Here is a 22,894-nt window from a genome sequence, read left to right as displayed (position 1 = left end):
TTTAGATGCAGCGTCAGCATTTTCAAAACTAGCCTCATGTCCACACGACCCTGCCATAACACTAGACTGAGTTGGCATTCCGACGACTTCTCTAACCTTTGGATCGGATCGGTCGGTTCCCCTAGCTAATAACATCCTCCGGCATGTGCAGGCGGCATGTGACCTCCAGAAACATGCCATGCCATACTCTCTCTGACTAGTAGAGATTACATTGCAAAATATACTGCAGGTCGCCACCACAGATCCGATCCAAGGCCAACCCACCACGCAACAAACATGCTCAGCTCAAATTACCCTAACACAAGTAACATCCAACACGCACAGCAAAGAAGCGTTCCCAGTCGCGCATCCAACAATCGGTCGGTTCAAACAAGAAGCAATCCACCAACAATGTACAAGACAGAATGCACGATGCTCTCTTCCCTTAATCCCTTGTACTACTTTACCACATCTGCTCTGTTCTTTGCCGCCCCCAAAATGCCTGATGATGAGTTCACTACCCTCACCAGCGCCATCCCTTTGCTACCACGGATGCTGCTGTGCTAAAGGGGTTGGGTCAGATATCACCTCTACTCTAAATCATGACCTACGCTACACATTACACCACCACTAACCCCACAGAGATCGGTACACAGGCGCCACTACTCCACCACCACTACTACGGCTGCTACTCATCGTCGTCATCAGATACGCACACCACTTCTCCCATCGCGCCTCCCTGGCCCCCCGCGCCAACAGGGACCCAAATAGTTTGCTGGCCAGTCCTGCCCACCGGCTGCACATTCGACAAGGCCGGTCCAGGAGCAGGCTGACTAGCAACTGCTGCTGGGATAGTAGCTCCACCGTGCCATCCCGCTGCAGCGTTCGCTGGACCTGCAAAGCTGCCCGGAGCTGGATTCAGGATCAATGCTTGCTGGGTTGCCATGAGATACCGGTTCGTTGAGGACGCCGCTGCCGCAAGACCTGGATGTGGGTTTGATGCCGATGCCACTGTTCGGTGAACTGAGCTTGGTGGTGCTATGGGGTGGGTCCTCCACCGCCTTTGGAAGAGCAGCATCGCCTCTGGACTGGGCTCAGGAGCAGCCTGATTCATAACTGCTAGGTGACCTCCAGATTGCCGAATTCCTGCTGCGCCATTTGGTGGACCACCAGGCATGTGGTGCAAACCTGGAATCAGGCCCGATGCTTGCTGGGCTGCCATTGGAACTGGGGTTGTGCTTGGTGGAGATTGAAGAAAGTTTGCCATCAACTCTGTAGCCGAACCTGGTAGCAGCGAGGATGCAGGGAGAGATGGGAGTAAGTTTGCTGCTGATGGTATTGCCTGCTGAACTGAACTTGCTGCCATGGAGGTTAATGGGACACCAGCCAGCGCACTCACAGATGAAAAGCTTTCCAACATACCTGGGGCAGACTGTCTCGATGACGTAACCCCTGGACTCATAGCAGCAAGTTGCTGCTGATCTCTGAGGGCCAGTGCAGATGCTGCCAGCATCCTCTGCTGCTGGAGATGAGGAGCAGGTCCTCGTCCGTAGCTTCCGTTTCGCAGAGGCATTGAACTAGCAGGTGGCGGTGTTGCTCTATAAAGACTTCCAGGTAAGATGACTGGTTGTGGTTGGACAGCCTCAGATGCTGATGGCCGAGCCACCTGTGAAGGTTGGACTTGGAGGAAAGGTCCCGTTGAATGCGAAGAGTTCAACCATGGTGGTGAGGCGACAGGTAATGACGTTGTTTGAGCCACTGACATCCTAGACAGTGCTGGCTGAAAAGATTGAGGTGCCTGCTGTATTGTGGGGCTCATAGATCTCACTGTAAAACACAAGGAAGAATCAAACCATTACTCACATGTTCCTGGGAATGAGAAACATCAAACTCAACAGCAGTGTCAGATATACATATGAAGATCATTGTAATAAGTGATACAACTAGCAAATGCTAACATAGCATGTAGCATTAATGCACAAGAATTGGGAAAATATGGAAGAATGGAAGTCCTCACAAGCCACATCCACAAGTCCACAATCCAGAAAAAAAAAAAGAAAAGAAAAGGCAAGTATAAACAGGATGCAGGTCAGAAGAGTCTGGTGAGAAAAGGAATGCTTAGTCTTGCTCAAAAAAGTGTTCAATCTTATAAGACAATCAAAAGCAAATGTAGACTATGGAAGATATGAGTTATATAAACCTCACAAAGAGCAAAAACATTAAAACAGAAACTTGATCTGAGGGTTTTGCACTAAAGGACTAATGACAACCCTAGAGCATCATTTGGAAGACACAGTTATACTGGTAATGGGTACCTTGAGCTGGAATTGATTTCATGAATTTCTCCTGAAAATTCTCAGCCAGTGATTGTTGCAAAAAAAGCTTCATGTACATATCATCTGCCAGTTTGTTCGATCGATGATACGTGTGCTCTTCCTTTTGAAGTAACAACTCATATTTCTTCACTATCTTCTCCATTTCTTGGTTGCACTCTGTTTGAAGTTTTGATTTCTATCCACAAATAGTTACACACAGAAGGAAGGCATGAAAAGTTTCACGATTAGAATATGCAATCTGAAGTAAGGAGAAAACATAGATATAGAAGTAAATATGAAAACCTGCTGATCATATTGTTTACTAACTGCAGCCTTGAAGAGTTTCAGTTTTTCATACTCATTTATCAGTGGTTCGGAACTATGTGACAAATTATTAACTGCTGCAGGTGGCACTGTAAAGAGTTGGTAGTGTTCAGGACCCGATGTCGAGCTTGGCTGAAGACCTATTTGAATCCTCTCATCAGGGTGTGTTCTCTCAGGCGGAATATGCTGAACTGAGGTTGATGATTGTGTTTCAGGCTGCAAATTCTGAGCCGCAATGGTACCCGATGTACCTGCTCCTTCCATTTCTGCAGGTTGATCCTGCATTTGAGGTGATGGTTGCACTTCATGCTGCAAATCTGGAGCTGACAGCATACCCACACTACCTGCTTGTTCTGCATGTGGATCCGATGAAGGTTCTACACTCTGCAGGATGGTTGTGCTTCGTGTCACTGGCATACCAGACAGATCAGTTCTGTTAAGTCGAGCATCCTGTGTTGTGATTGACGGTTGCATTCCATTTTGCAAATCCTGAGCTGCTGTGGCACACAATGTACCAGCCCTTTCTGCTTCCTCAGAGAGAATCAAGGTTGGTTGCTGCAGATCATCAACTGGAAGCTGCGAAGTTGCTAAACTACGTTGGGCATGGGGACTTCTGATTTCCTGTGCAGGCACACTTGCTTGATCGTCCTCAGTTTCAGCTTCCCTATACACTGGTACGGTGGCCAGATTGCATGTAGCACCAGTTAGATATTCAGTTTCACTTTCCTCTGACAAATCAGTTACTCCATCTGATCGACAGCCTGCTGGACTCCTTTCATCCAGGAACATCCCTTGAAGTTGGACACCCGACAACGAGGTGGATGGTGCAATGTCAGGATGCAAATTCTGTTCCACCTGTGTGCCCAACATACCAGGGGATTCTGCCACTGCAGGTGGAGGCCTTGAAGGTGTATCAGCATCACTGCTTTGCAGGGAAGGCGTACTTGATAGATTAGCATGAATTCCGACCTCCGAAGAAAACAGCAACATATCTGGGCTTTGTGGGGCAGCAAAAGTTGGTGATTCTGAGTGGGCTTGATGTGCGCAAACAGTGCCATTATTATCTACACCAAACCCCTGTGATGTACTACCTCCCTGTGATAGAACAGGTGTAGTTTCCGGCTGACGCGCAGTTTGAGAGCTATCAGCATCCAGCATTGAGCTTGATGGTTGAATATCAGGCTGCAAACTCCGGGCAGCATCCATGTCCAGATTACTTGATGATTCGGCTTCTACTGGTGGATATCCCGAAATTGCTAAGTTTTGTTGGGCAGCTAGACTTGTACTATGTTGCGCAGGCATACTTGACTGATCAGTCTGAGTTTCAACTTCATGACCATCTGGCAAGACAACTGGGTTTTGTGGAGCATTATAATATTGACTTTCTGAATTCAATGGATCTGAAGCGACAGTGTCAGCATTTTTATCTTTAACTCCCGTACTGGAATCACCTAAGTGGTCGGAAGTTGTCCCTTCATGCAACATTTCAGCTGCTGTATCTAGTTCAAGGTTCATTTTACTCGAATCATCAGGGCACACCCTCCGATGTTGAACATCCAATGTTGGGCATGGTGTTTGCATCTCAGTTTGCAGATCCCGAGCTGCCATTGCAAGCAATGTATCAGTTGGATCTGCTTCCGCAGGTGGATTCTGCAAGGTCATGAGGTTTTGTGGAGAAGCGAGGATAGGAAATTCTAAGTGGCATGGATCTGCTGCAACAGTACCATCATCATCTGCATTAGTTCCCATGACAGGAGAAGTCACACTTCCTGGCAAAATACTTGGATCAGCAATATTGTCCCTCTTGGCATGTTCAACACTTCTGGCCTCACCAGTTGAAGATTCCTAAATACAAGGAGGGTAAGGGTAACAGTGAATAGTAGCCAGGCATCACTAAAACATATACAGTGACAGTCAACACAAGTAATACGACAAGTGCAATGGTTCAAGAAAAGAATCTTTTGTGTAGAAAGACAATATAACAAATTTGGTAGGCTTCAGACACAAAACAACTTCCAATCAATGCACAGTAAACAAAAATGCAGTTGTATGACAGATAGCAAAAGAAAGAAAAACTCAGCTGACTAACATAATACCTGATTGATTGAATCATGATTTGCAGGAATAGTACTTGCAGAACAGGTTCTTTGTAGGTCAACTCCATCAGAACTACAGCTGATATTGTCATCTGGAAGATCTAAAGATTCTGATGCTGCTCCCCCACCAGACCTCATATGAGTTTCTGTAGGCTCATTTCTCACCACACATGTAGAAAAAGCCTCTGATGGAACTGAATTCCGTACAAGAGTAATTTCCATCAATCCGTCATCCATAAGCTGGTCACAGCCCAAGGCCAAAATGTTGTCAACATGATTATCACCATTTTGTTTCTTAAAATGGATGAATTCCTCAACAGCGAAATTGGAATCTGGTAGAGTATTGCAGAGATCAAGGAATTGATCTAATGGGCCTGATAATACTTCATGTTTGAGTTTTTCCTTCATCAGTTGCTCTTCAACCCATGTGCTAGATTGCCGTGCTTCAAGTTTGGAAAGCTGGAGTTTCATGTGCGCCAAAAATGCATACATAAGCATAGTGAACCAGTTAATCACTAGCTTTATTTGGTCATTTCTGATCTCTTCATCGATATCACTTATCCGAATGTGCTGAACAACTGCATGGCATACTTCTTTCAGTTTCATAACTTCATTGTCTCTCTGTGTACTTAACTTCGATATCTCAAGTTGCTGTTTCTCAATAATATTCTTCTCTCTCAAGGAAAAAATGTTTTTAAATAAATCTATTCTTTGCGTTGCGGTCCTACCAGGGGGTTCTTCACTTGACAAATGCCATTCTCTATCAGCTTCTGGAGAAGATACCAACTCTTGCCCATCTGAAACCATCTTCTCAGAAGCAGATGAGCTCTCTTGAGTGCCATTTGTGAAGTTATCATGACAATCTATTGCGTGCTTCGGGAAAATGTGGTCACTTCTCAAATTAGCAGATGAGCTCTCATGGGGTGAAAATCTATCAGTCTGTATTATGTTCCTTCTCCCACCTGGTTTATGTAACCGTAATTTTTTATAGAAAAATCGTGTGAGCTCCTCATTGCATTCATAGTTCAAGCCTTCTGCAGCAAGGGCAAGTGATTCTTGATGATCCAACTTGGTGTATTTCAGAAGATAAGCAGCAAACCAACACTGAAACAAGTATTAAAAAACTTATCATATTAGAGAAATCCAGGGTAAAAGTAAACTAAGTAAAACTCGTGGTGCCTATCTTACCAAGGCTATGTTGAACATGTGCTGTGTACCCTGTGGCTCCCGCACTACTAGATGATTCTTCAAAAGATACTCAAGGAGCTGATTGGCCAGAGAGCATACATTATCCTGCAGTTGTGATTAATTGAGATGCCAGTTAAATCTGGAAAGAACGAAAAGGTAGTCCAAAACCAAAGTAACAGACACTTCAAGAAATAAGGAGATCAGTATGACACTTAATGTGACAGCGCAGAGAAAGGAAAGGAAACAAGAACTTTAGCAGGATTTTTTTTCTCGAACACGCACGAGAGCTGCACATATTTGTATTGAAGAGAAAGAGAATTACAAAACAACCTCTGTTACCCCACTAGGAGAAAGTAAGGTTGCTAATCACCCGAAACAAAAATGGAGAAACTACCCGACCCGGACTATTCAGACTTGCCCTAAGGCCTGTTCTAAGCCCAGCTCAATGAAAAAATGATTAGCACTCATGAGAGGAGGGGTGACGCCATCAAAGACACATTTATTTCTATGTAACCATAACAGGTACTGCTTGTTGTACTTTAACATGATGGTAAGCAGGAATATTTTTCATGTTAAAGTACAACAAGCAGTAGTACATAACTGTTTCATGCATGCATCAAGAACATATAGCCATCAGGCATATCACAGAAAGTCCTACAAGGTGCAGCAGAGCAACTCTGGACAGCGGACACAATCCTTATTTCTACTTTAGGGCAAAAGAAAATACATACCGGTAGTTTTAACACCTTAATTAGCTTTGATAACTCGTGCTTAAGTTCAGCATGAAGACTTTTTGGTGTGCTCAGGTTTTCCATCCCTTCAGAATGAACTCTATAAGAACAATGTAATATGTACACCTATAGAACAGAAAATACTACAGTTTCAAATCATTTTACCTGTCTCAGGAAGCAGATGAAGATCGGCACTGGATGAAGTACCAATTTCAGGAAACAGGTCATCATTAATCACATCTGATGAAAACTTTGAAGATGAACCTGCAATTTCACCTGTTTTGCTAAGCTTCGTTCTGGCTTCCTTAGTTTCTCCAGTGGGAACATTGATTCGTTTATAGCGCCGACCACGGGATTCCCCATCCAGCAAATTTAACCAGAATTTAGGTGGATCTTCGTCCAGTGAAGATACTCCCTCTCTCTCACCTATCAGGGTAATGTTTCTTGAATAAAACTCACCACTCATACAAGCTTTTGATATGGTTGCATTATTTACTTTGCAGCTATCTTCAACATCTGTGGATAGTTCTGCTAAAAATTCCAAAATTACTTTATCCATAAAGACCATGCCCCTTTCATAATAACTTTTACTAGCACAGTTATCTTGCCGAAGCTCATCAACTCTGCTGAAGAGGAACGAAACACCCCAGCTTAGAAAGCAATGGCTTAAACTAGGCAATATATCCTGGCCGTTGCTATCAACAATCATGCCTTGCTTTGCAAGCACAAGACCCTTTTCCTCCACTGTGAAAGGAGTATATAAGCGGAAAATGCGCACAAACTTCAGCTGTGACTCTATCTTGATCTTTCGAAGAGCCTTCAGGTCATTTAGGGGGTTCAGGTCACTACCATAAATGATAATGGTATCAACAGATGAAAGATTTATGCTGGAATGGCATGCGCGGCTATCAATCAGAAACACAAATCGCCCTTTGGTTGTGTCATTGAACATATTCATTGCTTCTCGTTTCATTGAAAATGCTGAACGGTTTTGAACACGTACGTATGACTCGCGGCCAAATCTGTGGCGTATGAGTTCTTCTAAGATATTGCCCGTTCCGTCTCCAACTGCTCCATCAGACTACCATAGTGCAAAAGAAGAAAAGAAAGTTCAGGTCATGTTAACTCATAAACTAAGGCATGCCCTCAATGCATGCTGACTGCAGAGAGCTGGCATAACAGCATCTTAGGTTTTCCGCAGAACTCATGACATTGTACCCAAGAAAAAAGTAAGAAACAATGCCAGTAACATAGAATAGCACTGTTAGAGTCTACTGGTAATCCTTCATAGTAGTTAGAATTATATAGTTCCTAATTAATGTTTTTGTTGGCTAGCATTGGAGTTAACCAACGAACAGTTTGAAATTTTTCGATAAATCGATAAATTGAGTATAACATAGAATACCTAGGAGAGCCAGATATTTGAGCGATTATGCTTGCAGAAGGATAAGTTTAATGACTGCTAAAACTAAGAATCTAGGGCATAGGGTAAAAGAAGGAAAAGCCAGGCGCAACTCACTTGAAAAAGAACAATGACTCTTAACCTCTTGTTCCTGATCTCTTTAAGCATTTTTTCAAGAAGCTGTAACTTGCCACTTTCGCGCATTCTATCATCCATAGATTCAGTTACACCACAAGTGTTGCCAGGTGAATGTTCTAGGCCAATGAGGCAAGGGTGATTGCAGCACTGTTACATAAAGCCAAGAAGAGATCAGAGTCAGTAGCACTGTCAATAACTTCAGAAAATGTACTTGCACATGCAGATTGCAAATGAATGGATTTTCTGAAAGCAAACCTTCCAAAGACACATAACAATGTCACGAAGAGCGCCAACGCTGTCAGTTGCCATTTTTGACTGCAGGATAGATGAGTTTTCAAGCAACATAAAAGAATAGAGTTCTAGCTGCACTTGTGAAAGGTAAGCAGGAACCCAATACTCCAAAAAATTTGAAGAACCCGCTTTTCGCTCATATGCAATATGACGTGTAAATCTTGCTCTCAACATAGCAAGGGCATCAGCATCAACATAAGCTCCATTATCTTCTTGTTCTGAGTTAAGGAAAGCTAGCAGGTTCTTGTACTCGAGAAGATTATCCTACAAAACAGCAAGATTTGACATGGAATTATTTGTGCAGTGGTATAGAAGCAAAGTAACAGTTTGGAGCTGACGAAAGGCACCTTCAGTGGAGAGCTCAAAAGCACCATCCTAAAACCTGTTGGAAGTTGCTTGAGTTGTTTGAGCTGTTTCAGAATAGAGCTTTGACAATAGTCAACAATAACTGCCTCCCAACCAATGCAATCTACATTTTTAATGTTCTGCATCATGGCGAACAGGCAAAAATATGGTTAAGAATTTGCTAGGTGTAATAATGGCAACGCCAAGGTGTTACAAAGGAGTCATTTATGAACTCTAACCAATAAGGAACATTAATTGGGCTGAGAAGATCATTACAAATTACCTCTAAGATAGAATCAGGATGAGATAGGAGAACATGTAACGTTGTGTGTCTTCCGTTCTCATGGAACTCCGGATTTTGAACTAGCTTGTGCACATCTTTCTCCCCGTCATACACAACAACGTTGATACATGGTGCAAAGCAACTGAACTCAGCCTTCCATAAGGGTAGAGAAGCAGTTGTGAGAAGTAGAAAAGGTTGGCAGGCATCAGGTAAAACTGACAATATGAATAAGATGGTCTTCGTAACATGCTCCTGCATTATATATGAGAAGGGGAAAAGGATTTAGAAGTCCAAATATAACTGCAAAGATCTGCATGCAGAAATACAACATTACATTTACATAAAAGAATGTTATCAAACATCTAACAATACCAATATAACTAGAAACCGTGTTCGATAAAAAAAAATATAACTAGAAACCAACAAACCAGAAAATGTGGGAGTAAGTAGGGGGTCGAAAATACGTTGTTTATGGGTGCAAGACTGTAATGCTACTAAACTACCTGCATAGTTCCTACCTTATCATCAACAAAGACAGCACCTTGAGACTTGTGCCAGAACTCACGGAGCTTATTGACAGAACACAAATGATCATTGTCAAAATCAGGATGGCACCCATCTGGCAATCTCTGAAGATTCTGAAATGGACTTTCCTTAAACTGCAAAGAGCAATATTGTGTATTTCAATAAGGAAAGCAATGAGTTAATATCAGAATCTAATGAAAATCCGAGTCCAGTGTCTAACATGGCTCTAGATTCCCCGTGTAATCCAAGTGCTAGAAAAGATGTAGGGTTCCTGAGGGTCATAGACAATTATTCTTTGGACTGTTTGGGAGAGAAGATGCTATGATAGATGACTAGATGAGACAGCGAGGTAGGCAAAAAGCAACTGTGCAAGGGACCATACGTTGCAGTAAAATGCACACAAACACATCAAGTTAAAACTAGCTGCCCAGTGTTACTAAAGTGTTGGTGGCTAGTATCAAGAGCAATCATCTTAAACAGTGAAGGTATCTGCATAGCTCACAAGACACAATCTATGACATACATGTGTTTCAATTTCATGTTCTTAACAAACTAACATGTAAGTACCCAAACATCAAAATAGTTAGGCCATATTGCATATCTGAAAGGGGTGCAGTTGAACCCATTAACTGTGGATAAGATTAAAAGTAAATAAGTTCTGTTTTTTCAGGCATACCTTGTTTGTTTCTTGGGGAATAGATGATTGCTCCGATCTAACAACTACAGCTGCAAAATAAGACACAAATCAGATATGCTGACATATTTGCATGATACTAAGGCATCCTAAACAACCAAGAGTGGTTAACATGTTTTTTTTTCTTTCATGCTGAATCCAGTGTGGACACTTGCACATAAAGTTTTTTGGTGAAATTTCCCCTTTTTTTTCCTTCCACGCATCTATTTCTGTAATTTTGAATTGTGTTCATAAACATTCAACTATTCCAAGCAAAGCCCTTGATTTTGCTGCAAATGGACAACAGATTGCTTAACTCTGTGTAAACCACAAATACAGCCTGCCGCTCGCGATGGCACCATGTGAACTAAGTGGATAAATGATGAATGGCAAAGACATCAAGTACCTGTGGCTTTCCCCTTGCTGGACGGCGTGAATTGTGACAAGTAGTTGCTGATACGCGTACATCTTCGCTTCTTTGGTGAACTCCAAGCATTCTCAACCATGGCGTGCTCACTGAATCGCCCTTTTGCACCGTCCTTGGAGCTATAAGTTCTGTTTGGGTCTCTCGGCGTCAGAGGAGCTGAATTACTGACCTTGACTGCTTCTGAAATTCCAGAGGGTGCTTCCTCCGTTGGTGCCTTTCGCTTCTTCTCATAGGACCCCAACGCCTCACTGCCCAACCTCGTGGGAGGATGGCCCCTGAAAGGATTGGGTGTCGTCCGACTAGACCTCCTCCTTGCAGTCGGCACGTTGAACAGTTGGCGTGACCTCAAGTGCGGAGCGCTGATCGCATTCGGGCCGCCATTTCCGCTCGTCGTGTTGCTTCCAGCAGTTCCATCTATCAATGATCCCTCTGGAATGTTCGCCATTCCGCCTCTCTGTCAATAGCATCATCCATTGAACAATTTTTTTTTGTCAGTCACAAGGCACCAACTAGGAAACGCAAAAGCACGAATAACGAGAAAGGGGCACGGCGAAATTGCTGTTACGACCGAGACACAAAACCCTAAAATGGTAAGCATTCATCAAGAATACGAACAGAATTCAGCAAAAGGAAGAAGCGCGGGAGCGAGACACGGCTGGCGCGGGGGGAGGAGGAGCGGGCGGGTGGCTGGAATCTTACCTCCGGCGAGCAAGCGCGGTGGGGAATGCGGCTGCGCGGCCGGATTGCGGCGGCGGAGGCGGCGATGCTAGGGTTCGGCGCGATCGGCGCGGCGGGGCTGGGCGGCCGACGCAGTGGGAGTGGGGTTTTGCGAGCTCCCCTCGGAAAGCGAGAAACGACGCGGCGAGGTGGAGGGACGGGGGCGGTGGGTGGGGGCCCTCCGTCGCTCTCAGCGAAGCCTTTATTCCTCTTTGGGTTACTTACCCCCTTTCTCCTACCACTACCTCCCCTTGGCTTCAGCGCTCCCCACCGCAGCTACAACATGAACCAATGATGCAGTATAATAAATGTAAGGATATAATTTCCCATCCATCAAATATTCAATTATTGGATCTTACCCTACAAAGATCCCTGTTCCAAAGATCCATGCTCCGTAGGCACGGCGCCATCAACTCCATTCGCGATCGATAATACTAAAATTACACAGCGACGAGAGATGGAGAAAAAAAGTAGTAGCTAGGGTCGGGCATGTGCGATGAGATGTGCAATGAAAAAGGGAGGACTAACGCCTTCAACAAACGAGATCCGTCGAAGACAGGCAATAAGGACGACGGCAACGGAGCTACACCGTCAAGGCATGCCGGATGTAGGTCAGCGGCCGGCTAGTGGATTCGGCGGCGGCGAGTAGGCTATGGCGAGAAGAAGGGCGCTCGATGGTTAGGGGATAGGTTGGTGGCTCGAAAGAAGTGACAACGGAAGGTATTTATAAAACGTCGGCTGGCATCGTTTAAGAGTGGTAGGGCCGATTTGGATCCTTTGATATACTACACGGCATGACTTGGTCACTGACATATGGGTCCATGGATTCCCGAGAGCCGTGATCGAGTTGTAGGGTTAAGGTTGTAGGAGAAAAAAATATTCACGTGGAAAAGGAGACATTACAGCTGTAACACGTACTATATTTGTTTGCATCCGCTCCTTTCTCGAGCCTAGACGTGATCATTTGTTGGGTCGGGTCGGATTCTTTTAGGTTTCGGGTAAAAAAGCTTGGCCCGTGCTCGACCCGTGCCGACCATTAGGTTGGATTTTTGGCTCGCGCCCAAACCGTTACATGATCGGATCGGGTCAGGTCAAACCCATGTTTTATGTGTAATTTTCGGGTTAGGTCAAGTTTTTTCAGGTAAAAAATTTTAGGACGCACCCGACCCGTGTTTTAGATCGGGTCATAAATATCACCCCGTGCTCACCCAACATATTGATCGGGTCAGGATTTTTTTTGGTGGGTCAGGTTTGTCGGGTCAAGTCAGGTCTACTCGCCCCCGTCCTTTCTCGAATCTCGTCGAGCTTCTAAGCCCACTACACCAGCTCTTCTCCCACTTGATCACTCACATGCTATAACTGATTAGCGAATGATTGGTTACATGCAGTGGCGGAGTTTAGTTGTGCTTGGGGTGAGCTATGGCCATACACCAAGCTAAAAACACCAGTAATAAGCTATTATTTAGTGATAACTACTTAATTAGTGTGGTTGCCTTCATACATATCCGATAAAACTTTGCCATTGGTTATCTTCTAGAGGAAATTGTTTTCACTACTTTAATTGTCGGTTACTCTACTATCTCGTCGTGCCTAAGATGATCATTATATATCTTAAAACTTATAATGATCATTGTCAATATATTTGCAAGTGAAATTACCCATACTCATTTTTCTGTAAGAATTTCATGATGGATAAGGTGTGCATTGGATTACATTCTTTGTTTGGATGTGCCTAAGAGCAATCCAACACTTTAAAAATAATGCCAAGTCATAAGTTCTGCTCCATTCATTACCTTTCAATCAAGGTAACTCGGTCTATTAGCCTATACTTGCAAGGTGGCTACATGTCTAGGTAAATCATAGGCATAGTATTGAGCAGGTTATGATGATGAAGAATGCTTGTTGGTTAAAGAATAGGTTGATGGAAAGATAGAGATAACAATAAAAGGTATTTATAGGGCAAAGGAGGACATCCAATCATGATGCTACTATGCTAATGGGTAGTAGGATTGTTAAAAGGAAAAATAAAACAATATATAGTTACATGGAAATGTACTGGCTAACAATTCCACTCCTCCTTTCTTCCTGAGCTTCCAAGATCCTTACAACAATGATCTCCTTCCATGTTAACTAATAAGTATAACGATTGGTGTGTGATCGTTTATAGTATATATGACTGGTTGCTCTCACTTTCACTACCCTCAACCTCAATCATTGTACCTTACCTAACTATCAACACCTTTGAAACTATCGGTGCGACATATTCCTCGTCAACGAGAACTAATTCAATAGAATTTCTTCTCAATTTTCTTGAGGGGTTTTATAAGGGTTGTTGATGGCTAAAAATGCGTAATGGATCAAAAGTTGTTTTTGCACAATCGCACGGTCCATAACCACACGAAACGCAGCCCATTAGCCCATATTTGCCACCTGATCGATCACAACGGAACGGGCCCACCATCTCTCTCTTCTGGCCCGTCGAAGCTCAAATGGGCCGCACCTGGGCTCGCTCAAGCTCGGCTCGTTGGCACAGCTCCCCTTCCTCCTCTCTGCTCTGCCTCGGCACAGCAGCGTCGCCGGCAGCGAGAGAGAAACGGGTACAGGAAGCGCGCGCGATGAGCCAACGCAGGCGATCTCGCGCTGCCGGGTTGCCGCCTGGCGACCCCGATCCGCCTCCTTCGCCGGAGAAGGCGAGGCGGATCCGGCCGTGGGCGGCGCTGGGGTCGGATCGGAGGGTGCTGGCGCTCGCGCTGGCGTTCCGCGCGGCCAACGCGCTGCTGGTGCGCACCTACTTCAACCCCGACGAGCACTGGCAGTGCCTCGAGGTTGCCCACCGCATCGCCTTCGGGTAAACTCGCCGCTGCTCATTGTCTCGCGGGTTTTTGTTAGAGCGCGCGCGGAATTGGATCCGTTTGCCGCTCGACTCGAGGGAATGCGATGATTTCCGTGCGAAGAGGGGGCAGCGAGACATTATTTTTCGTGGAAATTTGATGCCAGAGTGCTAATGCATTTGGTTCTCTCGCGATTGGTTGCAGGTATGGCCATCTCACTTGGGAGTGGAAGCGGGGCCTTCGAAGTTACCTCCACCCGTTGATCTTTGCTGCTCTCTACAAGATTCTGGCGCTACTCCACCTGGATACTCCATGGTTTATGGTAATAGCTTAACCAGATCCTGACGAGTCTAGCAGAATATCAATTGCGCGCAGGATGGTGATTCTAGCCACGAGCTCCTGGAGCTAGAATTGCCTGGGAGCATGCCCCTTTCTATTTTCTAGTCGTAGGTTACATCGGAGTACTGCTGGGAACAGAACTTCTCTAATCACTATTGATAATAGGTTATCCCTTTTCGAAAAAAGAATCGAGAATTCTAGCTGACAAATGACTTGGAACTGGTTTCGAACCATCATGTTGGTTTTGTGATACCAGCTTGTTCAGAAACATCCAGACTCGTAGTTTAATCTCATTTCTAAAATACCAATTTGCAAACTTAATATGAACTGAAAATTTGGAGAGGCAGCATTCCCTTATTTGTTTATTTGCTTTCATGTAGGTGATGGCTCCACGCCTCCTTCAATCTGTCTTTGCAGCTTTTGGAGATCTTTACTTGTATAAACTTTCCAAACTTATTTTCAACAGTCAGGTTGCCCAGTGGACAGTATCCTTAAACTCATCTATGTATATATATGATTTCTGTCATAAGTATATAACTGCAGTGACATATTGGATGTTGGCCTTAACAAACTGTTTGCAGTTATTCTCCCAGTTGGTTAATTGGTTCATGTTTTTTTGCATCACACGGACTCTATCAAACAGCTTGGAGACGGTTTTGACTGTGGCTGGACTCTATTATTGGTTTATCGCAATAGAGTCTTCCAAGGGAACCTCAATTGTTTCAAAGCAGCAGGCTGCTAGTAAACAAAGCCCCCCAGCAAGAAAATTGGCTCTTCTGATTGCAGCCTTATCCTGTGCCATTCGGCCAACAAGTGCTGTAACATGGCTTTATGTTGGTCTTTTGGATTTTATTCAGATGAAATCCAAATGTTATTTTGTCTCTCTTGAGGTCATTCCAGTAGGGTAAGTTATTGTAAAATTCATGTTGAACTTTCAATCTTTCGTTGTTTAGGATTTGTGAATTTCTCTGTGATGTCTTATCTTTATTGTTTCTTCATTTTGTGCACTGGACATACACACAATGCTGACATTTTAGAAGTTAGCCATGTTAAGTTCTTTTTTCCGTTCCATTCTGTTCTTTTTTCTTCTTTCCATTGTGGGACACATGTTGCTAAAACGTCTGTCTGATGTCATTTTTGCTCTTTTCCTACCAACGACTATTTTATGTAAACTATTTGTTTAATCTTTCTGCAGGGCCATTGTCCTTGCAGTAACAACACTCCTTGATTGGTGGATGTATGGTTCCCAGGTCATAGTGCCACTTAATTTTTTGAAATTCAACCTCTTCTCTTCAGGAGGAGACTACTATGGAACACATGTCTTCCACTGGTACTTCACACAGGGGTTTCCATCTATGATTTGGACATTCTTACCGTTTGCAATGTGCGGAATTGTCAAGTCTCGGGAATGGAGGATTTCAGGTTTAATCGCTTGGGTATTAGGGGTTTACAGCATACTTGGACATAAAGAATTCAGGTATTCACTGGTTCTTGCAAGTGTACAGTGTTCATGTAATCAACTGACTTCTTCTCACTATATACATGATATGATACAAATTGATTGAATACTGCAGATTTGTTCTTCCAGTGCTACCTGTAGCATTGATGTTCTCCGGATACTGCTTAGCTGCAATGTCACAATTCAAGGGCAAAATTCTGCATGGGAAAAGATGCCTTTCAAGGTTGCAACTTTCTGTTATTCTTCTCATCATAACTAATGTTCCAATGGCCTTATATATGTCGTTATTCCATCAAGTAAGTTTTCTCTATGCCAATATTGTTCTTACTTCGTTTGCTTTATGGATTACTTCTGTTGCTTCTTCATTATTTCTATTTAGGTCTTATATGCAATACTCATTGTGGCAGAGAGGAACGGAAGATGTTATGTATTATTTGTCAAAAGAAGCCCATGATGGAAGAGTGAAGAGTGTCCTCTTTCTCATGCCTTGTCATTCAACACCTTACTACTCTACCTTACATCACAATGTACCTATGCGCTTTTTGGACTGCACTCCTAGGTGGTTATTTTCTTTGTACTTTGAAAATGCAATAGATTTGACCTCTCATATCACTATACTTGTGCTTGCACATACGTTGCCGCTGACTTATTTTGATGCACTCAGTGGTAACAAAGGGACCTTGGATGAGTCAGATCGTTTCCTGACAAGCCCATCTGAGTTTGTGGGCGAGGTTTTCGGAAATTTATCTTCATTCAGTCACATTGTATTATTTGAGTCCGAAGAAAGACATGTTCACCACTTGCTTCTGGGCAATTCCTTTCTTGAGGTAATATGCCATGCTGCCTTAAGCATCATTTTTTTTTTACTTCATGGTTCAATACACACACATTAGCTACTGCTTTCCAGTGTTCGTTATTATTTGTCAAGCAATATGTGTTAGACTGTTACTAACTAGTGTAGGAATTTCTTGTTTCGTAATAATAGTACTCAAAACTCATTGACAATTGTCATGGTTGGCAGGTCAGGAGATTTTTCCACACTCATTTCAAGGTTGACAGAGACCTTCAGTCATCTGTTGTTGTTTATTCACAGGGGGATGTGTTATGATTTAGCATTGCTGTTGCAGAAAAGGCCTGTTATCTCATCTAACAATCTTCATATGCTTTGTGTTGTTTTAGTTTTTCATTTCAGAAATGAGCTGTAACATTATTGTATATACTTCTGATATCTTGACCCCTTGAAAAGAGATGTTCTTTTACTTTTATTGCTGCTGCATAACATTTCACAGCTTGCATCGAGCCTTTATGTCCATGGTTTGCGCTTCTATGATAAATTTGCAGCTTTAGTGATATTGTCATAATTAACTGGAAAGATAGGAAGTGTAGTCTTTCCTAACAATGACAAGGGATGGCATGAATGAGGTGTGTTAATCTGTCCATTTCTTTGTTCACTTGCTCAAATATTTGATATGTGCATAAAGAAAGGATCGAGCAAATTGGCTTCACTCCATAAGAGTGGCTAGGTTTCTCCTTTGGATCACCAACTTTTACCATCTCTCCTCCTTTACCAGGTCACAACATACACGGAGTTGCAAAGTCAACTATGTATTTTCAAAAAAAATGTGCTTATTTATGGATGCCCTAATAGTCTTGTCTGTAGGCTTTTGTTAGGTAGCACAAGGTCCAGCATCTTCTCCATATTGACTCTTCTGATTCACTGTTATATCCAGTTTCATTTCTTTGTGAATGTACCCCAAATTGTGTTTTACGTTATGTTTCATGTTAGTATAACAAACTATGTGCTGCTTCTGCTCTCTTTTAGTCAAAATTGATAACTGAATGTGTTAGCTTGTTGACTCACCTCATAAAGTAACAGTGAGTTGATGGGCCTTGCTTTCACCTTTTATTATTTTGCAATATAACCTAACCCTAATGCTCAGGAAGTTACCTGTCTGGCGAAATGCAGGTTTCATCTGGCTAACTGTGACATGATCAGGTCTCAAAACATCCTAACATTTCATTTATTTGTATTATCAGTTACTGTTTTCTTGTCAGTCGAAGTAGATATTACATGGATCGATTCTTTGACGTACAGGAGTTTCACTTTTTTTTGGTCTCAGGGCAAGGTACTGGCAGTTTGACATTAACTAATCTATTTGTTGTTGATTGTTAAGTTTACTATCAGTATACACTGTCCCGTTATTCCTGCCTTACAGTGATCATGCGTGAAAACATTTATAATGTTGTTAATACCTATGTATCAACTTCTGTGCTTGCTTCTATTTCTCGAAGTCTGTTTCAATAGTAGTGTGAGTTTGAGTTTATTGACGTCACTTGTACAATGCTGTATGGTTAGTTCGTATTAGATGATGCAGCAGTCTAGTGGATTCAAGTCCCAACTTGTGAATTGTAATAAGCAATTCCATGTACTGTATGCCATTATGAAGTATCATCGGAATCTGACAAGTTTGGCATTCATATTGAGAAGCTTGATGCCAAAAGCAAATGCCACATATTACAGAGTATTTTTTTCAGGAAAAATGAACTTCAAATTCTGTTCTGATCTATAATTTTGGTACCTCTACATTTATCATCTACCAATTTCTAAATCTAGTGCCATCAAACTTCCATGCCGTCCAGTACTAGAAGGGTCATAATTCGATGGATTTTCAAGCAAACATTCAGTTTCTTCACTAGCATTCTCAGTCAATTGTTTGCGCCAGGTTCTCCGTATAAATCTCAACTTTTCAGCCACTTCTGACATTAATGGCCGCTCTTCCCCTTTCATACTCAAGCAACACTTTGCAAGTTGAGCAACTTCTTGGAGAAGCTCCATTCCAACACCCAATATATTTCTGTCCAAGATAGATTGAAGTCTGCTCTCTTTCAATGCTAGAAGAAAGGATGATGCCAGGCTTTTCTTTTCTTCAGTACCATCAGAATAAATCGCTGTCTTCCTTGTAATTAGCTCTAGAAGCACGACTCCAAAACTATAAACATCACTCTTCTCTGTTAGTTGACGCTCTTGTAAATATTCAGGGTCTAGATAACCCAGAGTTCCCTGCACCATTGTCATAAACTGTATTTCATCCTTTGGAAGCATTCTTGATGCTCCAAAATCAGTGATTTTGGCTATATAATTGTCACCTAGGAGAATATTTGGAGATTTTACATCTCCATGAATTATGGGAGGGGATGCTGATGAGTGCAGATATGCCAGTGCTTCTGCAGATTCCTGGGCAATCCTGAGGCGAGCGTCCAATGAAATGGATGGGCTTCGGTATGTGACATGTATCAGCTCAAATAGAGTGCCTTTTGGCATGAATTCATACACTAACATGGGAACTTCAACTTCTAAGCAGCAACCGAGAAGCTTGACTACATTTCTATGGTTGATCTGTGACAGTATAATCATCTCTTGCACAAAATCATCTTTCTGAACCATGTTCATGATCTTTGAGCGTTTTATGGCTACTACTCTGTTGTCTTTGAGAATTCCCTTGTAAACAGTGCCATAGCTACCTCTCCCTATTTCTCTGCTTGAGTGAAAATTGTTTGTTGCCTGCTCTAGTTCTTCTGTTGTGAATATTCTCACTGTGTCAACTTGCTTAGATCTGATTTGCTCATATAACAGGAGACCCCCATTTTGTTGGAAGAATCTCTCCTTTTCTTTCATCAGCCTTTTCTTCTGGCATTCAATCAGTAGTGCAAAAATGCAGGTAAGCAAAAGTATAGCACATGATGAAATACCTGCCAAGGAAAACATTGTTTGAGTTATTTGAAATCTAAAGTAACATGTCCCTTTTGGGTACCTAACCACTTGATTAAGAACAGTACTCTTTGTGAGGCACAATTGCGAACAGATATCCAGCTGCTTCCTATAGGAGAAAAGGATAAAGTGCTAGTCTGCTACTTATAATTTACATCTAATACCTTCAACAATCAAAATATAAATAAGTTTTTTACATATGTTTCTTTCATTACAAAAGAAGTGGCGATATGATGGTTTATGGAGGATGTGCATGTAGGACCAGTAATGCTCTTCAATTAATGTGTATGCAGAAACTCTGGCTTCTTCTTCCTTTTGCATTGATTAGACAAAATGGTTGGTTGCCCTTTTGTATCTTGATGCTTTGATATGTTACCCTTATATTTATATGCATATAATTTACCATCTGCGTTTTCTAATGTGTTAGAAGATTTATGGTTCTGCGCATTTGATTTATCCTGATAAGAACAGCATCTTCGTCAAACAGTGTCAGAATACGAATATCACAAGTGAGCAGAATTTATTTTTTCATTTGTTTGTTTCATATGGCTACCATACCCCTATGACATTCCCACAATCTGTCGCCTACTTTCAATTAGATGACTAAGTAGGGCTGAAACCTACTCTCAATTAAGGAATTAATTATGTAAATCATATAAATTATCAGTTGGTTGATTTTGTGTGTGAAAGAGATCTATAGAAAAGTCAAGTCTCGTAAGTTGATTTGTGTTTTTCTATCGAGTGTCTTTTCTTAGGTGGACTTTTCTGGTGGCAGTCTCTTGTGCCGTCTTTTGTACTAATTATAATATGGAGGTAAAGATTGCAAGATATAACTTTGTTGTTCAAGGATCGCAAATTGGACATGTTGGATCAAGTATGAAAATTTGAAATGAATGGTTCAATACTCTGTCGACTCATTTCATTTTGCTTTGGCCACTAGCTAAGCGAAAAGATCAAAAAGTTCAAATGAAAGTTTCTAATAAGTTTTAGGAGTCTATTTCATGTGTCTGATGCTTGGAAATATCTGCTACATTAGGGTGACTTATCCATGCTATTCTGATAACTCTACTGAAATGGAGTGTAAGGAAATTACCTATAAACAGTTTTGTTAATTTAGCCTTTTCTGAAGCTGTATGTGGATTGCAGATCGAGATTTTTGGATCTATGCTGTGAGTCCCAGATGGGCAGGAACAGTTGTAACCCCCAATTGTATTGCTGCATATTCCAAAGCACTTATAATGATCTGGTTTTTGGCATTCATTGATATCTGCAAACATCAAACAAGAGTAGGCAATAACTGAAGGTCAGTGAACAGGTAACTTGGTGTAAAGAAAAACTAGATTCTGGAGAGTTGATGACCTTGGCACCCATCCGCTAGGTAGGGGTTCCCTTCGAAGCCATCCTTGCAATTGCAGAGGTACCCTGTAGCATTTGGTGACTTGACACACTGGCTGTTGTTGCTAATGCAGGCATATGATGTTCTGTCCTTAATCGCTTCATCACAGGATTCTCTTCCAGCTACCCAGTCAAGCACAGCAGGAACTCCGCCCTTGAACTTCTCTGTTAACTTGTCACCCTCAAGGTAAAAAGGCTCAAACCTGAACGAATCTTGCTCTGCAACGAAGGCATAGCTGCATGGGTTGAACTCAAGTACCACAGAATTGTTGTACCTATTATCAAAGGTCATGTTGAAGGAGGTGAGGCTTGGTGCAATGGATGTCTGGCAGCAGCCCATGCCAGAGCACTGGCCGCTATCATCCACGCTTTGCTTGTTCGGGCACATCGAGAAGCACCCAGCTCCAGCCGTGTATTCGTTGTAGCCGCCCAAGAATGCAAGTGTATTGCATCCAACCGCTGTTAACTTGTTTGCCTTGTTGGATATCGTGAACAATTCAGCAGTAGTTGCTGACGCCCATCCATCTGTGGTGGTGCCGTTCTTGTAGCAATTGGTGGCAATCAAGGTGCTGACTCTAGCCTGCCCTCCTATCAGGCTGATGTTGTAGATCTCCATCAGGCTGCTTGAGTTGTGCATAAAAGTGCGGTTATCCTCGCATGAAACGTCGAACCCATTGGTGTAATAGCAACCAGGACCGATGCCAAAGGGGTAGGGAATGGTGAGGTTGCCGCATGTTTCTCTGCAGCCAGGCTTTGCCATACTGGACGCTGTGCTGGTCTTGATGGTTGTTAACAGAAGAGTGGCTGCTAAGGTTAGCCAAGGTAACACTCGAGCCATCTCTGTGTGCTTTCCTGCCTCTGTGTGTTTTCTCCTATGATACCATGCTTATATAATGGCCAAGGCCAGGATTGTGTTGCGACTGGTCAGAGCAGACTCGGTCAGAATAAATGGTTTATAAGCCATGTTTGCTGTTTGATGTACCAGATGTGAGACAGTTTCTTCTTGGAGTTTTGAAATTACTTCTTTCTCCTTTCAGCTGATGTGTCGTCTTCAGCCACATGTGCAGGCGTTGGTACGCCGATTTTCATTGGTTTGATCTTTCAGCAGCGTGCGTTGAAGCATCGTGGTACTTGGAAGAAGAATCGGTCGGTCCAGCTTATATAGTCTGACTTGTAAACGCGTAATTGCAATGTTACAGGCCCTTCTTGTTTTGCCGGAAGATATTAAGGGAGAAGCACACGTCATTGTACCAAGATTCAAGATCAAGAATCAATCGCCAAAACAACAGAGACTGAAGAAACATGCGTTCGCGGACGCGCCAGCAGAGCAGGGGAGACCCAGGTTGAGCCCACTGAGGACTTTGGGATGAAGACCCGACGATCGTGAGTCAACAGTCGGTCAAGAACTGCCGTCTTTCCTATGCTGCGCCGGGCCAGCCCCAGACGGCGACGGGCCACGACGGCCATGCCCGTCGTTCGTCCATATATAGAGAGAAAAATAGCTCGTTGACGTTGACGCCAATCTGGAATAACCCGTGGTGGGAGTTCAAGTTGAGAAGCTAAGCTTGGTCGAGATGATTTCTCACAAGGGGAATTGTACGTCATTGTATCAAGCAGATTGGAAAAAAAAAAATCAGCGGCAACAAGCAGCACAAACTCAAGAAACA

At 42.9% G+C, this 22,894-nt stretch overlaps 3 protein-coding genes across 3 annotated transcripts; 1 reads left to right on the top strand and 2 right to left on the bottom strand.

The window, feature by feature from the left end:
* Positions 1-317: 317 nt before the first annotated feature.
* LOC101783548 lies at positions 318-11,590 on the bottom strand. The gene is made up of 16 exons (XM_012848215.2): positions 11,417-11,590; positions 10,697-11,171; positions 10,294-10,343; positions 9,611-9,751; positions 9,093-9,344; positions 8,812-8,949; positions 8,429-8,728; positions 8,153-8,320; positions 6,799-7,714; positions 6,634-6,719; positions 5,903-6,007; positions 4,715-5,818; positions 2,598-4,463; positions 2,295-2,490; positions 1,402-1,806; positions 318-1,263 (listed from the first exon to the last, which is right to left on the bottom strand). Exons 2-16 carry the CDS (start codon positions 11,160-11,162, stop codon positions 668-670), a joined length of 6,789 nt encoding a protein of 2,262 aa, XP_012703669.1. The 5' UTR covers positions 11,163-11,171; positions 11,417-11,590; the 3' UTR covers positions 318-667.
* A 2,387-nt stretch (positions 11,591-13,977) lies between these two features.
* LOC101782855 (GPI mannosyltransferase 3) lies at positions 13,978-17,328 on the top strand. Its single transcript, XM_004952119.3, has 9 exons — positions 13,978-14,282; positions 14,470-14,587; positions 14,985-15,089; positions 15,186-15,508; positions 15,800-16,081; positions 16,179-16,359; positions 16,471-16,622; positions 16,728-16,890; positions 17,085-17,328. The coding sequence occupies exons 1-9, from the start codon at positions 14,050-14,052 to the stop codon at positions 17,169-17,171; spliced, it is 1,644 nt and encodes a 547-aa protein (XP_004952176.1). The 5' UTR covers positions 13,978-14,049; the 3' UTR covers positions 17,172-17,328.
* Positions 17,329-18,512: 1,184 nt separating this feature from the next.
* On the bottom strand, positions 18,513-22,225 carry LOC101782454 (wall-associated receptor kinase 2). Its single transcript, XM_004952117.3, has 3 exons — positions 21,192-22,225; positions 20,926-21,099; positions 18,513-19,813 (listed from the first exon to the last, which is right to left on the bottom strand). Exons 1-3 carry the CDS (start codon positions 22,063-22,065, stop codon positions 18,654-18,656), a joined length of 2,208 nt encoding a protein of 735 aa, XP_004952174.1. The 5' UTR covers positions 22,066-22,225; the 3' UTR covers positions 18,513-18,653.
* Between the last annotated feature and the right edge of the window lie 669 nt (positions 22,226-22,894).

The sequence above is a fragment of the Setaria italica genome, chromosome I, assembly GCF_000263155.2.
Source record: "Setaria italica strain Yugu1 chromosome I, Setaria_italica_v2.0, whole genome shotgun sequence".
In the NCBI taxonomy this organism is placed as follows: domain Eukaryota; kingdom Viridiplantae; phylum Streptophyta; class Magnoliopsida; order Poales; family Poaceae; genus Setaria; species Setaria italica.
The sequence above is the reverse complement of the archived record's forward strand: the minus strand, read 5'-3'. Positions and strand labels throughout refer to the sequence as shown.

What these genes read in the sequence shown, in the direction of transcription:
- LOC101783548 (XM_012848215.2), bottom strand. Translation starts at nt 11,162, where the DNA reads ATGGCGAACATTCCAGAGGGATCATTGATAGATGGAACTGCTGGAAGC. An exon ending in TTCCCCAAGAAACAAACAAG is followed by an intron (nt 9,752 to 10,293) that starts GTATGCCTGAAA and finishes TGCTCTTTGCAG; the next exon opens with TTTAAGGAAAGTCCATTTCA. An exon ending in CTGTCTTTGTTGATGATAAG is followed by an intron (nt 9,345 to 9,610) that starts GTAGGAACTATG and finishes TATATAATGCAG; the next exon opens with GAGCATGTTACGAAGACCAT.
- LOC101782855 (XM_004952119.3), top strand. Translation starts at nt 14,050, where the DNA reads ATGAGCCAACGCAGGCGATCTCGCGCTGCCGGGTTGCCGCCTGGCGAC. An exon ending in GTCAGGTTGCCCAGTGGACA is followed by an intron (nt 15,090 to 15,185) that starts GTATCCTTAAAC and finishes AACTGTTTGCAG; the next exon opens with TTATTCTCCCAGTTGGTTAA. An exon ending in TTTTTGGACTGCACTCCTAG is followed by an intron (nt 16,623 to 16,727) that starts GTGGTTATTTTC and finishes TGATGCACTCAG; the next exon opens with TGGTAACAAAGGGACCTTGG.
- LOC101782454 (XM_004952117.3), bottom strand. Translation starts at nt 22,065, where the DNA reads ATGGCTCGAGTGTTACCTTGGCTAACCTTAGCAGCCACTCTTCTGTTA. An exon ending in CCTAGCGGATGGGTGCCAAG is followed by an intron (nt 21,100 to 21,191) that starts GTCATCAACTCT and finishes TGATGTTTGCAG; the next exon opens with ATATCAATGAATGCCAAAAA. An exon ending in ATTAACAAAACTGTTTATAG is followed by an intron (nt 19,814 to 20,925) that starts GTAATTTCCTTA and finishes TTTCCTTGGCAG; the next exon opens with GTATTTCATCATGTGCTATA.